Raw genomic sequence first — 17,188 nt, forward strand, 5'->3', positions numbered from 1 at the left:
TCACACACCTGTCCAATGCGTGTTCCTTCTGCTGCCCCAGGGAACAAAAAACTAGCTAGGTCCGCGGCCCTGAGGCCACCAGCGACATGCAGCCAAGCCGAGCTGTCCACAGTTCCTACCTGGTCGTGCTTGCTCTTTTCCTTCCTGCAGAGGGCTGCTACGAAGCCTCCACCTTGGAAGGTCCTCTAATTTCTTCTGCGTCCTGAGTGGCCCTAATGCCTTTGCACAGCACACTTCCCTTTCCTGGGAGCTGCAAAGAATGCAGTTCCTTTCGTGGGCATTGATCTGTCTGTGTGATTGCTCAGTTGCGCCCATTGGTTAAAGCCGGGAGACAATTACAATGCCAGGAAGGGGAGCGACCATGGTCTTATGAGGCCACTATCACTGAGGAAGAGTGTGGGCTTTGGGGCAGACATGGCAGGGCCGAGAACACCCGGCCTTGGGCTCCCTGTTTCCAGTTGTCACCTCCATCCTGTCCCAGCTGTCATCTCTCTCTCTCATTTCCTGTCCTTGTCTGGTAGCCTTCTGCTCCATGGCCTCCCCCCACCCCGAGCAGCCCGGGCAAAATCCTGCTGCACTGAGGTTAGTCCATTCTGGTCTGTGCATGCTGGAGTGACCTCGGGCCTCAGTTGTTTCATCTGTAAAATGGAAGGGCAGGAGCAGGTGCATCCAAGGGTCCTTCCCTCTGGTTCAGAATTCTAGAAATCAATGATTCAAGCAAGAAGGGTCCTTCAACCTGACTGACAGTATCAGGTGTGTGTTGGGTCCTTGTACTCCCTGTGGCAAGGGAAATAAAAAGCTCCCTGTGTGCCATGGGAGTCCCTGGTCTTCCCGGCGTGCCAGGAGCACCCAAGTTACAAGGTGTATGCACTAGGGCAACCTGTGGCTGGTCCTTCCAGCCCTGGGCTCCGTCCCTGGGCCCGAAGCCAGGCTGGCCTTGCTTCCTCTTTTACCTTTCAAAAGCTAGGGACAGCCTGGAGTTTGGCTGCTCCTGCTGCAACAGATGCACATGTACGCCTTCCCTTGGAACACTCTTCCCTCCACCTGCCAGCATCCTGCCCAGCCCACCTGGACCACATCCCCCTGAAGGCAGATTCTTCATATTAACGTGCCTCTTGGCCTCTGGTGGAACCTCTGGGAGCATGGAACACATGGCAGATGCCAAGCAGGCGTCGCCTAAGACACAGCCGTGCTAGGCAATGATGTACCTGTGTGTGGGGCCAGTCCTGCCTTGCTCTGCTGGGAAGCAGGCCGGTCACAGGGCCAAGGGTCAGGAAGGCCGCTGTCGGGTGCAGAGGACCTTGCTTCCTTGGCAGCATGGTCCTTCTGATGTACAGCAGACAGGGCCACAGGTTGGGGCTGGAGAATGAGTGGGAAGCATCTGGGTTGGCAGCTGGGCTCCAGGCTCCTGCTCCCTGGAAGCCAGGACCTAGGGGAGGCAGGTACCTTTTGGTGGTGAGAAGCAGAGCCTGGGACGAGGTTTGGGAAAAGCTCATGCACTCAGGTATACACACAAACGCGTACAGCGCACACACATGCCTGCACACCCCCCTCCATGTCCATGCCCAGAGCCTCGGCAACAAGGCTCCCTGCTTTACCACAGCCCTCTCCCCTCCCCAGCCCCACTCTCCCTCCTACCCTATATGTGCAATCTTGTGAAAACTCCACCACTCTTAAGGTTAATAAGGCTCATTTGCTTAAGATAGCACCTGTTTCTATGGTGACTCCTGCCACCCAGAATCTGTTCATCAACTGAGACAAGAAAACAGTGACTTCCACTCTCTTTGAAAGGAAAAAAAAAAATGGGTTCTCAGCTTAAGGGCTAGATGGGGCCAGCGGCCCATGCATTTTTGGGCATCCATCCATGCACCTGCCTTCAGGTCCTTCCCCCTGTGACCCCTTCACACTGCCTGGCCATAGGCTCTGGGTTCTGCTTAAAGTGGTCTGATCTGCACAACCTCCTCCTCTCCTCTCTTAGAGAGCCACATGCCCACTGTGGGAGGAGGGTGTGCTCTCGTGTGCCAACTCCACTTGTCCTCCAGCTTCTGATCTTTCCATTGAACCCACCCAGCTCAGGACTGGCAGGAGAGCCCCAGAAAGCCTCTAGGTCTTGGCATGGCTCCCTGTCCCCTTGCTATGCAACTGCCTCCCAGCATACTCCCTGCCCCAGGCTTGTACCTCCTCTGCTGTATGCACACGGCTGCTGCTGGCTGACTCCCTCCTGTAGTGAGAGCTGTGCAGGACCTTGGCCCAGCGCCACAGCCCACTCTTGTCCTCTAGGGATGACAGTAGCTGAGGTTTGCGACTTTCCACCTGACACTCCTCCCAACTGGGGGTCGCAAATCTCTTGGAAAAGTAGGTTCCTAGGCAGGTGCTGGGGGCGAGGCAAAACTCCAGTGAGCCATTTACCTCCTGAAGCAAACGAGGCCACCTTCCACGGTCTCTGCCTCATGGTGCCCTGCTAGCCAGTGTTCCAAAACACCTTGCTGGTGGGGGGCGAGGGGGGGAGCTGCCAGTGCCAGGGTGACTGTCTGGAGAGCGGAGCTTGTCTGATGTGTTCCCAGACCCTGGGGACTGCGATGTGCTTCCTACGTGTCTCAGGTCACAGAGGTGACACCTGCTAGCCAGTGGCCCAGCCTAACAAGTCTGGTGAGAACTTGCGCTAAACTCTTTCCAGAGTGCCCCCGGGGCCCCTCCCAGGAAAAGACTCTGCTGTGTTGGCCGATGTCAGACTCCCTTTTAAAGCCCAGCACCAAGGGCCCACCTCACCCCACATTCTCTCCAGCCCTGTCCCTGGCAGGTGCTTCTCCGAGGACATCTCTGGAGATATAAGCTCACCCCTACCCAGGAGGCAGCAGCCTCCCAACAACCAGGTTTCCTGCTGGGGCCTCCTCTACAATCCTAGGCTCATTTCAAGCTCCTCTGTTTGAAGTCTCCACTTGGAGATTTAGACGGCGGTCTCAGCGTTAACACCTCAAAGACACAGTTCCAGTTCTTCCCCCAATCCCTGACCTGCTCATCCTCCAGTAAATTCCGAATATCTCAGTACTACCCTAAGACCCGTCCCCTCTTCAACATTGCTGGGTCCTGATGGAGGCTTGCCTCTCAGTAGGTTTCTGTGCTGGCTTCCATGCATACAATGAATGTTCTCACCATGGCGGGCCAAGTGGCCAGCGGATCCAAGTGGCCCTACTGGGGCTGACTGCTGCCTAGGCTGTGGTCAGAAAGAATGCAAGGCCGGGCCTGGCACAATGGCTTGATTGGGTGAATCCTCTCCTTGCAAGTGCCAGGATTCCATACAGGTGCTGGTTTGTATCCTGGCTCTTCTATCTCCCATCCAGTTCCCTGTTTGTGGCCTGGAAAGCAGTTGATATGACTGACCCTGAACCCATGTGGGAGACCCAGAAGAAGCTCTGGGCTCCTGTCTTTGGATCAGCTCTGGCTGTTGTGGCCACTTGGAGAGTGAACCAGTGGATGCAAGATTTTTCTGTCTCTCCTCTCTGTAAATCTACCTTTCCAATAAAAATAAACAAACTTCTCTTAAAAAAGAATGAAAGGCTGCTTTCCCTGGTTTTTAACGTCTTCACATGACCCATGTGCCCAATTCTTGCCTGGATTAAGGCCCTATGGCCTGGATTATCAATTCCAGATGCACACTTTTTCTTTTCTTTAAAAAAATTGTAATCAGGGACCCGGTGGTATGGCCTAGCAGCTAAAGTCCTCACCTTGAACGCACTGGGATCCCATATGGGCGCCGGTTCTAATCCCGGCAGCTCCACTTCCCATCCAGCTCCCTGCTTGTGGCCTGGGAAAGCAGTGGAGGACGGCCCAAAGCTTTGGGACCCTGCACCCGCGTGGGAGACCCAGAAGAGTTCCCGGTTCCTGGCTTCGGACCGGCGCAGCACCGGTTGTTGCGGTCACTTGGGGAGTGAATAATCAGATGGAAGATCTTCCTCTCTGTCTTTCCTCCTCTATGTGTATATATATATATATATATATATATATAATTGTAACCAGAACACAGACCCCAGGACCTACACCCTTCCCAGGAGTCTTTGGGTAAACATTACCCTGTTGTCTGCTGCAAGTGCAATGGTGTATAGCAGATGCCCAGTACTCAGGAGTTTACAGAATAGACACGTTAGAGCTGTTGAATGGCAATGCCCCATCTCCCTGTCTCCCTACCCGGATGTACAGTCCAGAGTTTTGGATTTAACTGGCCTGGGGACTGCAGATTCTAGGGAGGGAGTCAGGGTGGACTCCCCTATGCCGCAGGACCCCCCTCTCATTCCTGGACACTTCCCCATTGAGTGCCCTGCTCCTGCCATGATGGTTTTCCTCTGTTCCCACAATACACCCAGCTCCTTCATGCTGCTTGCTCATCCTGTATACCCTCTCCTTGCCTGGCTGCCTGGTGCCTTCCTCCTGCCCCCAGCTTCTCCTGCCCCTAACTCTGGGGACTTTTCCCCTACCCCAGCACTCCCTGCTATGTACTAGGTCCCTTGTTTTCTTCTCTGCTCCCCTGGCCAGACCAGGAAGCTGCTGACTGGAGGGGGTTTGATCTAAGATGTGCTGAATGAATGAATGAAATGAATGAATGAATGAGTACAGGTGGTCTAATATGGAGAGAGGAGAGTTCTTACTCTTGAGTGATGGAAAGCCTGTACTTGAATTGATGTGACCCACGATTACATGAGCTGTCTTAACTTCTGCATTATGGTTTGACATTCTATTATTAGCTGAACATTTAGGGTAAAATTAGCTTCAAAGCGAATTAAAACTCCCCTTCCTCTTTTTCCCTCATGAACCTTTGGCATGCCAGATCTTCCCCATTCTTTGTGTGTAGTTGATGTGGAACTTAAATATAGAACTTGAGATTCATCCCATCAGAATCAATTTATTAATTTTATTCAAAAAAATTTTTTAAGAATCTTGTTCAAGAAACAGACACAGAAAGAGGCTCCAAGCACTAATTCATGCCACAAATGCCTGCAGTGGACATGGGCTGGAGCGACGAGTCAGGGACTATGTTTTTTAATGAGGTGACTCAATGACTTGAGCCATCGTTGCTGTCTCCCAGCCTCGGCATTGGCAGGAAGCTAGAGTCAGGAGTAGGAGCTGGAAAAGGATTCTGCTCTTCTGTTATTATTACTATGATTATTATTTATTTATTCCTATTGGAAAAGAAAATCAGATTTACAGAGAGAAGGAGACACAAAGATCTGCCATCTGCTGGCTCACTCCCCAGGTGGCCTCAACGGTTGGAGCTGAGCCAATCCAAAGCTTGGAGACAGAAGCCTCTTTCGGGTCTCCCACGGGGGGTGCAGGGTCCCAAAGTTTTGGGCCATATCCACTGCTTTCCCAGGCCACAAGTAGGGATTCAATACAGATGGGAAGCGGAAAAACTGAGACATGGACCAGCACCCATATGGGATCCCAGTGCTTGCAAGGTGAGCCATGGCACTGGGTCTAGGATCCTGGGCCTTGTAGAGACTCATCAGCAACAGCCTACTCAAATGATGAGGGCGCTAAACAATGTTGACTGGTGTGGTAGGAGCGTGGGCAGGACCGGGGTGTCAGACTGAGTCTTAAAGCGGGAAGAGGTGGCCGCGTGGAGAAGAGGATGGTGTTCTCGGCTCTCACAACCCTCCTGTTTACAGGGCCCAGTTGGCTTTGACGCTACCCCCACCAATTAGCACCGTCATGGCTTCCTGTGTGCTGGCATGGTCTTTCCAGCTCAGCAGCAAGAAAACCACATTTGACATTCAGGCCATGCATCCCCCAAATCCTTCTTTTAATCGTTTTTTAAGAGTTGGAGCTGCCAAGCACAGCACAGGTTAAACTCTCATTCATAACACCTTTCCATTAGGTCTGGTGTCTGCTAATGGCTTTTCTACTTTTGAGAGCTCCTATGCCCTTTCTCCTGGACATAACCCATCCCACCTTTTTTTGTGGGGGTGGGTAGTATATTTTCCTTATTGCCAAAGGGGCAACTTTTTGGGAAGGACTTGGGGTTATAGGAGGTGGAGGGAGTCCAGTGCCAGCACACAGGTAGCCAGTGCTGTGGGCCAGGTGCTGTGCGCTGGGTGGTTTGCAAGTTGCCTCTCACAGAAGCCTCACCTACACAGCAGTCTCCTGTTACCCAGACAAGAACCTACGGCTCAGGGTGGAGGAGCCACGAGGCTCCCTGTCAATTCTCTTCCAGGGCTTCTGCAAGGATTAAATGAGATGCATCATGTCTTTCTGATTTTCTTCCTTCCTCTGGCCTTTCTCCCTTCTCTCCTCATTTTCATTCTTGTTCCTTTTATTCTGTTTCTGTTGTTGGTAAGCTATCTGCGCACGAGCTATAAGAAAAGCAGGAACTATCACAGGCGGAGCCGTGGTCGGGAAGAGCCAAGGACATACTTACAGGGCACCTGCTCCAGCCTCTTACCTGGCAGGGGTGAGGGTGGGTGGAGACCCACCCTGGGCCACCCCTGAATCATTACTTCCAGTCATAAGGAGCTCACTACTCTGTGAAAAAAAAAAAGGCTCGTTTCTCAGTTTGACTTTCTGGAAAATTCTTCCTAATATGGGGCCGTATTTGGCTTCCCTGGGAAACTTCACCCCATGGTCCGACCTCCTTGCTTCTCTGGGTTATTGCTAACTTCACGTGCTTTCCAAGTAATCTCAGCTTTCTGTCCACACTCCGCAGGCTGCTCACTGAGGCTCCTCTGAAAATGCCAGGGCTGGAGACCTGGTTTCAGGCACAGCGGGCTGTGCTGCCTCAGGTCAGCGGCTCTTCTCATGAGCTTCTGCTAATATAATGACGGGCCCCGGGCACAGGACCCTGGCTCTCTGTGTTAAGGCAGAGGCAGGTCTGACTACTGGCCTTGATCTTGTCCATTTCTCAGCTTTGCCCACCCAGGGAGACATCTTCTGTCCCCACCCGAGCTAAGTTCAAGATTAGTGAGCAAGTCTGTCCTGTAGCCCCTGAGATGGGCATCCTGTGTATGGTGTGTGTGTGTGTGTGTGTGTGTGTGTGTGTGAGAGAGAGAGAGAGAGAGAGAGAGAGAGAGGCAGAGAGAGAGGGGGGGGAGAGACAGAGAGAGAAACAAGGAGGAAATGAGGGGAGGGGTCAGGCAGAAAGGGACAGAGAGGGGAGAGAGAGAGAGATTGGGGAAACAGGTGGAGAGAGAGACAACAGGGAGATGAAATGGGGTGGGGAACATGAGTGGGGGGGGAGAGAGAGAGAGAGAGAGAGAGAGAGAGAGAGAGAGAGAAGAGTGTGTGTTTTCTGCCTGATCCAGGAATTCTCCTGGATGGCAGAATTGGTTTCCATAACGACTTTGTGATATAAACATATTTGATAAAAATAAGTTAACAGTGGAGCTGTGGTGGAGCACAGATTCTCAGAGTGCAAAGAGAGAGAGAGAGAGAGAGAGAAAGAGAGAGAGTGAGAGCCCTCCTCCAAGACGGGCGCTTGCTTTCTGTTTCACCCCTCCCAGCCAGCCTCTCTGCGTGCCGTAAACTGACTGCAGGCTTTGTTTGCCGCGTGCCCGTGTTAGCCCCACTCCCCGGCGGCCTGCACACCTTGCACGCGTGTTCTCTTCCTCGCTCTCTCCCCCGCCCCTTTCTCCTTAGTTACCTGAAGCACTACAGTATGTATGGGATAATATGATAAATTCATTTCTAATTCACTGCATTATCCCTTGAATATTTTAATGACTCACTGAATGGAGTGGGAAAAAAAAAAGTGATTTCAAATGAACAATTATGCTGCATTAGTCTAAGGGCTGATTATATTTAAACACTGCTCACATGGATAACAGGACAGGACGACCTCGGCATACGAGAGCTAATTTGCCTCTTATCTCCAAATAATTTTACACCGCAAATTACCATGAAAACCTAAAACCCTGGCTTTTAAAAAATATTCATCAAAAGATAATATTGCGCTTTGGAGCAACATTTTATTTAAACTATTCTGAATGAGAGTGAAGGCATTTTCTGGGGTGGGACAATGACAGCCAGAGTGAGCGAGCTCTGGGGACTGTGAGTGTTAAGGAAATGACAAGGGATGCTGGGTTGGGTTAAAAATAAAAGCAGCACGTGTCAGAAGAGGGGGAAGGGGCGGCAGTCACGCACGCCCATGGGGAACACCTGCAGCCCAGCCCCTCACCTTGGTTCTGGTTTGGGATGGCTCTGGGGAGGACAGCCTCACTGTGAGGTCACAGGACCAACCACCCCTGTGGCAGGCCATGATCCCCGCCACCACAAATGCAAGGGTAGGTTATGCCAGGCCTTCCAGGCTGGACCTGGGTGGGGGAGGGGCTGGGGTGTGGCGCACGGGAGGGGTGTGATGGTACAACAGGATAAGCTGCTATCTGCCACGCTGGCATCTTATCTGGGTGCTGGCTCCAGTTCTGACTGCTCCACTTGTGATCCAGCTCCCTGCTAATGTGCCTGGGAAAGGTGGAAGACAGCACACACGTCCTTGGGCTGCTGCACCCATGTGGGAGGCCAGGATGAAGCTCCTGACTCCTGGCTTGAGCTCAGCTCCAGCTCTGGCCATTGCGGCCATTTGGGGTGCGAACCAGCCAATGAAAGATCTTTCTGTCTTTCCTTCTTTCTGTAAATCTGGCTTTCCAACAACAACAAAAAAATAAATCTTTCTGAAAAAAAAAAAAGAAAAAAGAATTGTGAATCTCATTTCCTATGTGTGTCCTCTTCAGCTAAACTGGTGGAGCACAAAAAGATGGTTCATTCTGCTGCTTATTGCGTGCTGGGTCCTGGGTGTTAGGAGCGCTTCGAGAACTTCCATGCGGGCTGAGGTGTCCACAGGCTCTGAGGCGTCAGGGATGGGCAGCAGGGAGAGCCAGGCTGCCTTCTGCGGTGTCCCTCATGGTGGCATGGGAAGTCCTCTCCTCTTTGCCAGGCTCATTTCTCTTCTCTCTGTTTCTGTCTTGAAGGATAAGGATTCGTGTTGGCTTCTCAGGGGCCTCAGAGAGCGCCCTGCACCCTGCACCTCTTGGTGCAGGCCTGACAGCTCGTACACCATGTGTCCTTGGCTGTCCCTCTTGGGGAGCCGTAAGCCAGCCCCATTTACTGGCTGTCCTGTTTGTATATAACTTGCCCAATCATTTAGAAATCATTAAAAATGAACAAACAAACAAAACGCCTCATTGGGGGTAACCTGACCCTATGGGAAAGGCGGTAGAGAGGATGACCCCTTTGAAGTACTTCACTTCAGAAGCGTCCACCTTTATAGCTGTCCACGATGGAGGAAAACGGAAATTTGAACTTGGCGGTGACTTTTCTTCCTTAACACAACACAACACAAAGGTATTCAGGGCAAGTTTCAGAACCACTGACGGCTTCTAGGAAGACTTTTTTGGAAGAAGAAAGGTAATTCTTGTCTCCTCAATTGTTCTCTGTGTTCTTTGTCACCGATCATGATTTTCTTTGTGGAAAATATTCATATCCCATCTCCCTGCGTTCAATATCCCCATCAACAATTAAAAAAAAAAAAAAAGCCTAATGGAATTATCTGCCTGAAAAGCCCCGAGCTCTGATTTCGGAGATGCGTGCGAGACACACCCATATGCGTTGCTTCTGAAACGAATGGTACACGCTAATTGACATGTTAATTAGGCTTCAGCTCGAAGATGATTAGTTGGAGGGAATGAGACATTCCGAGCAGAGCAGAGGAGCAGTCTGAAGGAAAAGCTGTGGCTGCAGCACTCGGGGTGGGGGTGGGAGTGGGGAGAAGCATCCTCCCTCCATCGGAGCCCTGGGTGAGGGGATGGAGCAGTGACAAGCACCCTTTCTGGATCCCAGGCCCCACCTGCCCTGGTCTGGCCAGGTTTGGGGACTCAAGTTTTGCCCAGTTTCTGGCCTAATGGAAACCCACAGATCTACCAGTTCTTCCATAACTGAGCCACTGGGCCCTCCCCTAAAGGCTGTAGCCTCATTGCTCAGGTCTCCGTCACAGCAGAAGTGCCTACAGGGCGGAGTCTTACTCTGCTATGTGGGCGTTTGTCATTCCAGGGCTGTAGGGGAGGAGGTGGGAGATGTGGATAGGTGGGGGTGTGTAGAGGACCTGAGAGTTGGGAGGATGTCCCTAATTTGGACCAATGAAAACAGAACAGCAGCAAGCAACCCTACAAGCCCCTCAATGCTTTCTGGGGTGGTTTGTATGTCCTTTATTATTATTATTATTTTAATTTTTATATATTTGAGCTTCTTCTGGGTCTCCCACATAGGTCCAGGGCCCCAAGGGTTTGGGACAATCTCTGCTGTTTTCCCAGGTCATTTGCAGGGGACTGGATCAGAAGAAAAAGAACTGGAACTCAAACCAACATCCACATAAGATGCCGGTGCTGCCAAAGAGGCTTAGCCTGCTATACCACCAGGCTGGCCCCTCCTCACATTCTTTAATTCAGACAATTTAGGCGAGCTCCATAAAGCCGGGTTGGAGACTGCCAGTGTCTTGGGAACACAGTGCTCAGGACAGAGTGGACTGGGGCCTCAAGTCCTAGCCAGTCTTCGGTTTTTGCACGCTGAGTCATTGAGTTAGAACCTTGTGGCCAGAAGGTCCCCATGCTCAGGGTGGGGTGTGCTGTGCTCTTCTGAGGAGTGCTCCGTTGCTCTCTGCTGAATAAAAGGGCACCGCAAATGCTGGCCATCTCCCTCGCCCTCGGCTATGGCATGAGCTGCCCACGAGTCCAGAGCATTAATCCACTCTGGACTGGATCCTGTCAGATTCTTTTTCAGAGAGGAGGTGGGCTTTAGGTATGTCCTGTGTTCTCAAGCACTGGCGACGGGCCAGCAGGAGCTTCCACGGCTGTGGCGTGGTCACTTAACGTCAAGGCTGGTCAAGGCTCTACCAGCTTTGCCTCTGTGGCCATGGTGAGCGGCAGGACCATGGCCACGAAGCACCTGTCGTGACTGTGTGGTGTACCTTCCTGCTGGGGTGCCTTAGGGGTTCACAATACTGGCCAGGGGTGTTTTCTTTACCTTTACTGAATCCCCTGAACAAAGTTTCTACTTACTCATAGGGTTAGCCAGCAATGCAAGGGCACTGCCAATGGTTCCAGGACCACAGAGTTACAAGATGAGTTTATCTGGGCATAGATTTTGGCTATCTGTACCATGAAGGCCTTTATGCTGTTCATGAAAAACATATAGAGTGAAAAAAAAAAAAACCCACGCATGGATTTCAAACACTTATTTGCATCAAGGTGAGCTTATTCTTGTCTTGTCTTCCTGCAACCAATTTTTTTAAAACCTTTCCTAGAGCCCTGGGGGTGCGCTGGAGAATGGGCTTGAGGGGGAGACATGGAGATGGGGCTTTCTATCTTCCAAAAAGGGTGTGGTGGCTCCCTGCTACAAAGAAGCTGATAGGAGAGATGGGAGGAGGGAGCATGGTGGGGACACCGTCTGGAACGGCAGCGATAGCTTGGAGTCAGGGTGTTGGGTGGCAGAATGCCTAGAGGAGACACTGCCTCTTTCCATCTTCCTGGCCTTGACTTTCTGCATCTCTAAAATGGGGAGAATGCCAAGTTTGCAAAGGGACCCAGAATGTTCCACAATCAAGTAAGGTTAACCAAGGACCAGGCAGCCCCCCACCTCGAGCTCCTCCAAGCTGTCTGCCCCGCCCCAGTGCATATCAGACACAGAGGCCACACCTTTCCCAGAGCCTGCTGAAGTGCCCTTCTGAAGGCAGGACTGGCGTCCACCAACCTGTGCTGTTCCCGGCTCACTGATCAAGGCGAACACATTCTATTGTCGGCAACCCACCCAGCAGCCGGCGGCAGTGACCGCCACCACAAAGGAAGTGCTCCTGGAATTGATGAGAGCCCTCTTTTCCTCTGGTCGGGGCCCCAGGGACCAGAGTCTTACACGGATTGGGTTTACAGAGTCTTTGCGGCTGGTGAAATTGTTCGGGGGCAGGTGGACCCAAGCCCAGTGGACACAGCCGGGCAGAGCTGCTGCTTCCTGCTCCATGCTTAGCTGGAGAAAGTGGGTGACAATGCGACTGAAACCCAAGCCTCCTCCGGCCTGCGTGGGAAGGCCAAAGCGTCCCCTGGCAGGTGGGGTCCTGGGAAGCTGGGAGGCTTAGCAGCTTGCCCTGACAGCTGCCAACTGCCACCTGCCTCTTTGAGTGTGTGTGATGGCTCAGTTCCAGTGGGCACTACTGGTGGTGGTGGTGTGTGTGTTGTGGGGGTGGCGCTATGAGAGAGGCAGCCTCGTGGCCTGGATGCTCCCTCTATCCTGAAAACATGGCACCCTGCGTGGTTTTTGCACTCTGAGTTGCTGAGTTAGAACCTGGTGACTGGAAGGCCTCATGCTCAGGGTGGGTTTTGACTGAGATCTCCCGAACTGTCTTCCTTTCTTGGGGGACCCCAAGATGCCCTTTGTGACCTGTGAGGAGGCTCCAAATTCAGAAAGAGACAACGTCTCACTTGAGGAGAGAGAGTGGGCTGTTTCCCTTCTATGCCCTCTTCTGCTCTCTTCACACTGGATCTATGAATCCCCCCAGCTCTATCCCCTTGCATGCTGATGGTGTTTGTAAACCCTCTGCCAGGCAGAGCAGCATTCGGCCAGGCAAGTGTGTTGGGATGAGGAAGAAGGCCAGCTCGGGCACTGCCCAAGGGTAGCTGGGGCTAGAGCATCCCAGACAGTGCCCCTTCCGTGGTCCTTGCTGTGACGGCATCTGAGAGGGGCACTCACATGAGCTGCCGGGGAAGGAGCCAAGGTCCCTGAGTCACGCACCAGCTTCCCCGGATGACCACCCCTTTAACACCTCCCACTCTGTGGCTAGCAGAGTCCCTGGCAAGTTAGTACAGACTCCTACCCCATGTTATGTTCAACCTGAGAAGAAAATGTACCCTCCCTGGAGCTGGCGCCATAGCTCAATGGGCTAATCCTCCACCCTGTGGTGCCAGCATCCCATATGGGTGCTGGTTCATGTCCCAGCTGCTGCATGCCTAATCCAACTCCCTGCTTGCATCCTGGGAAAGCGGCAGAAGATGGCCCAAGCCCTTGAACCCCTGCATCCACGTGGGAAGCCCGGAAGAGGTTCCTGGCTCCTGGATTCAGATCAGTTCTGCTGTTGTGGCCATTCAGGAAGTAAATCAGCAGATGGAAGACATTCTTTCTCTACCTCTCCTTTGCTCTCTGTAATCTCTGGCTTTTAAATAAACAAAGAAAAAAGAAAATACACATGCCTCCCCTCTTCTTTCCGTGGTGTTTGCTGTGTTTCCCCAAGTATTCCCATCTGAACATCCTAGCAAACACCCGTGTCACCAAGGCAGCACCCAGGAAGAGCAGGTAAAGATGAAACATTTGGGGCAGGTCCAAGAGGCTGCACGGGGACCGAGTGAGGTGGTAACCAGTGTGATCCGAAGCAGATGCAAAGACCTAAGGGATGGGCGGCTTTTCAACTGTGTGCACGCAAAGTCTGGGGAGGCTTGGATGGGAGTGCTGGTCGCGCATGTGCAGAAGGTTCAATAAGCGAATGATCCTGGAAAATGCGCGCATATTATATAGCTGGTGGGTCCCCCGGGATCTGCGATGCTTACCCCAATCCATGGAGGCTCAAATCGCCTAATACCTGTGCACACCCTCCCCTCTGCTGTAAGATTCATTCCTAGGCTGCTATGACGCCTAACGCAGCGGCGACACTGTGTGAATGCCTGTTATGTCCTATTGTTTAAAGAGTGACATGGAGAAGTAGTTTGCACGTACTAGGAACAGATGCGAGTCTGCCCTCCCCTCTCACATATTCCCATCCCATGGTTGGTTCCATATGCTGAGGTGGGGTGCAGAGTCACCACAGGTCAGAGGCTGGCGCAGATCAAGAGAAGCTCAATAGGGCCTTTCAAATACCATTCATCCAACGAGTGCCCATTTGGTGAGATCATCCACACCCACCAGAAGTATGCCACATTGGTCGTCCCCAAGACCACCCCTGGCTCCTATGCACAACCATCGAGAAGACCACGGACAGAGACGAGGCACAGAGACAGGGCTGCTCCCTCCTGCCCTGCCCAGGAGGGGCCTCTTCATTACCGAGACAGTTTTTGCAGCTGTCAGACTGCCGGGGAGGGGCTGGGACAGCTGAGCACTTGGGGCAACCTGACACAGCCATCCGTGCTTATCCCGAGTGAGAGCTGAAAACTGCATAGAGTGGATGCTGCACCTGCCGTCACAGCCGCCACTTGCTTACCTTGATGTCCACCACCAGCCAGTGTCTCCAGAATCTCGAGCGGGGTTCCGACCTGCTGGGGGCGTCTGGATCCACCATCACCAGGATGTAGCTTGCGCCCTGTAACGCAAGCACCCAGAGAGAAGAGAGCACAGCATCAGGGCTAGAGTTCTGATAGGAAAATACCCCAGGGCGTGGACACCGCTTCCTCCTCCACCACAGCTGGGAACCGCCAGGCAGCCAGCCCTGCTCCTTCCTACTCAGCCTCCTTGTTCTCACAACATTCTCACGCATCCCACAGTTATCCTCAGAGCAAAAAGAGCCCCTGGCTCTCCTCTTATGAAGAGAGAGTCCCCTGGCCCCTGCCAAGGCACAGGTAGTGTGCCCCTAGCACCAGGCTCATCCCCATACCAGGGCCTTGCTCTTCAGGAAGCTTCCAGAATAGGGAGTAACGTGTTTACTAATTCAGCAAACACAGGACAGCTGGGCTGCAAATTGTACCAATTGTACCAATTGCCAGGAACACCAGGAGCCAGTCACCCCTTCTTTTGGCATTTACTGACTCCCCTACTGTGTGCCTGAAGCTCTAGGTGGTGGATGGAGCATGAGATGGTAAAAAGCCATGCTTTCAGGAAGCTTCCATGCTAGGTAAGAGACCTGGATAAAGCAAACAGATAAATCAACAGGCAAAGGGACATGGAGGGGTGTTTAGTGCAATGGCCAGCTAAAACGGGTCACAACAGAGGAAGTAGGAATTCTAGGAGACAGTAGCTGTTGCATAGGCTTCCGGAGGGGAAAAGTTAGGCTCTGAAGGCCACTGTAGCTAAGGCAAGAAAAGCTGGGAGAGTGGCCACTGGTGGAGTTGAGCAGGTGGGCAAGGGTCAGGCCACAGAAGGGAGGAGTAGGTTTTTGTTCTGAGTGCAAACACAGACATTTAGGAAGGTGTTAGCTATGGCAGTGTTACGTCCTGCTTTCTGGGTTTAGAAGACTGTATAGCTGCTGAGTGTTGGGTGGCAGGGGACCAGAGAGGGGTCCAGGAGGTATCTAGGAGATGCTTAATAATGAGGTGGTGAAAGTACGATGACTCCTCTTGTTAGGACAGCAGTGGCAGAGATAGAAACCAGGAGATGGGTTGAGGAAGTTTTTGTGGGGAGACTTGGACAAGTTCACAGCTGGGCTTGATGGTAGGATAGCAACGAGCAGATGGGGAAGGAGGAATCGAGGAACTGAGGATGAATGAAGCCTGGGTGTTTTGCTGGTGCCATTTTTGGACATAGAGGAGGTTTAGAGAGAGTTTGACAGAGTAGGGGGTTCTGTTTTAGACACAGTGAGCACCACCAAGTACAAACACCAGGATGCGGAGTCCCAGGGAGAGACGGAGAGTAGCAGCTGTTGACTTGGTGATGGGCCTTAAACCCACAGAGTGAGGAGATGACTAAAGGGTGTAATGAAGGCTCATGACCAAAGTGGCATGGAGGAGTGGGGACAGCCTGAGGAGCCGAGGGGGTCGGGGAGAGGAAGAGCAGGCGGTTCAAAACCAAGACAGAATGTGTTTCAAGAGACAGGGAGGGGAAGATGCAGAGAGAGCAGCAATGGAGCCGGGCACTGCTCAGAGGTAGAGTACGGTGAGCATACAGATGTGACAATCTGCTGTCACAGCTCGGAGATCACCGTTATCCTAACTAGGCTGATCCCAGAGTCTGGCATCTGACAGGAGGAAGTTGCGCTGGGACGGGAGATAGACTTGGAGAGAGCTGATAAAGACATCACTGAGAAGGAAGTTTGGGAGTGACAAACAGCAGTGCTGTCTCTGCAGAGGAACGGAGTCAAGAGGTTTTTTTTTTTTTTTTTTTAGATGAGTGACAGGCAAGTTTGTGAGCCAATGGAAATGCTCAAGTACTTCACCAGAAAGGAAGATAACACAGGGCAGGGAGCAGAAAGGGAACAGGAGAGGGCGGGCTTCTGTGGGAACTCAAGACAAACGTTCAACTGCAGGAGAACTGGCAGGTGCAGTGGTAGAAAATGAATGAGGGATCCTTCTCCTCTTCTTCCTTCATCTTCTTTTTCCAGCGAATGAGAGTGGTGGACATTGGAGGGATTGCAGGACATCCAGGGACAGAGAAGGTGTGAGGCGGGCAACTAAGGAAGTGCAAGGATGCATGCCTGATGCAAACTTGTCCGTGTCTCCAGTGGGGGGAAGGCGGACCTTGGCTGGAGGGGAGGATGGAACGGAGGGAAAGAGAACGGGAAGTGAATGCAGTCAACAGGGAGGGATGAACACACTCCTGCGGGTTCAACTGCACCTGGAGGACTTTCCACATCCTGAGAGAGGGACCACAGAGGAGGGCGCCCACATCCACTGATGCAGGAGCTCAGCAAGGCCTCTCAGACTTGTCTTTTGAGCTTGACGTTGAAGGATAAGCAGGTGAAAACTGGGAAGGGCCTTTGTGGGCTGAGGGAGCAGCTTGCGCAAAGGCCTGGGGGTGCGTGAGGATGGCTGGGACACACACACACACACACACACACACACACACACACACACGGGGAGACAGGTCAGAGTTTTAGGGGGCAAAGCTGACAGCTGACAGGGATGCTGAAAGGAACATGTGCTAAGGTGTGCATGTGTGTGCGTGTGTGTACTGGGGTGTGCTAAGGTGTGATCTCGGTAGCATCCCAGCAGGAGGGAACTACATGTCACATATCTGCAAACTGGCTCTAACTCAGCGAGAAAACAACAAGAAAAAGTAAAACTATCCTCTCTCCTTTTTGTAGAAAAAGGAACATGGTTGTCCACATTAAAAAAAAAAAAGGATGAACGGGAGGCAAGTAGACTAATAATGTTCAGTAAAGTAAGCCGTTACAAATGCACCCCAAATGAATGTGCTCGTTGATAGTTGCCATAAAATAAACCTCAATATTTCCCAAATGTACAGTACCTGGGGATGAACTTGATGAAGAAAATGTGAGACACACAAAAAAGAAACAAACAAACAAACA

The 17,188-nt window shown here is 52.1% G+C and overlaps 1 protein-coding gene across 1 annotated transcript in view; it reads right to left on the reverse strand.

Annotated features, from left to right (window-relative positions):
* The window catches only part of LOC121166948 (phosphatidylethanolamine-binding protein 4-like), a 158,782-nt gene that overhangs the window by 67,676 nt on the left and 73,918 nt on the right, over positions 1-17,188 (reverse strand). Inside the window, exon 3 of the mRNA XM_040996285.1 lies at positions 14,213-14,311. Within this exon, the coding sequence (XP_040852219.1) occupies positions 14,213-14,311 (99 nt within the window). The remainder of the gene's footprint in view (positions 1-14,212; positions 14,312-17,188) is intronic.

This window comes from Ochotona curzoniae, unplaced genomic scaffold, assembly GCF_017591425.1.
Source record: "Ochotona curzoniae isolate NIBS_2020 unplaced genomic scaffold, NIBS_Ocur_1.0 patch266, whole genome shotgun sequence".
Lineage (NCBI taxonomy): Eukaryota > Metazoa > Chordata > Mammalia > Lagomorpha > Ochotonidae > Ochotona > Ochotona curzoniae.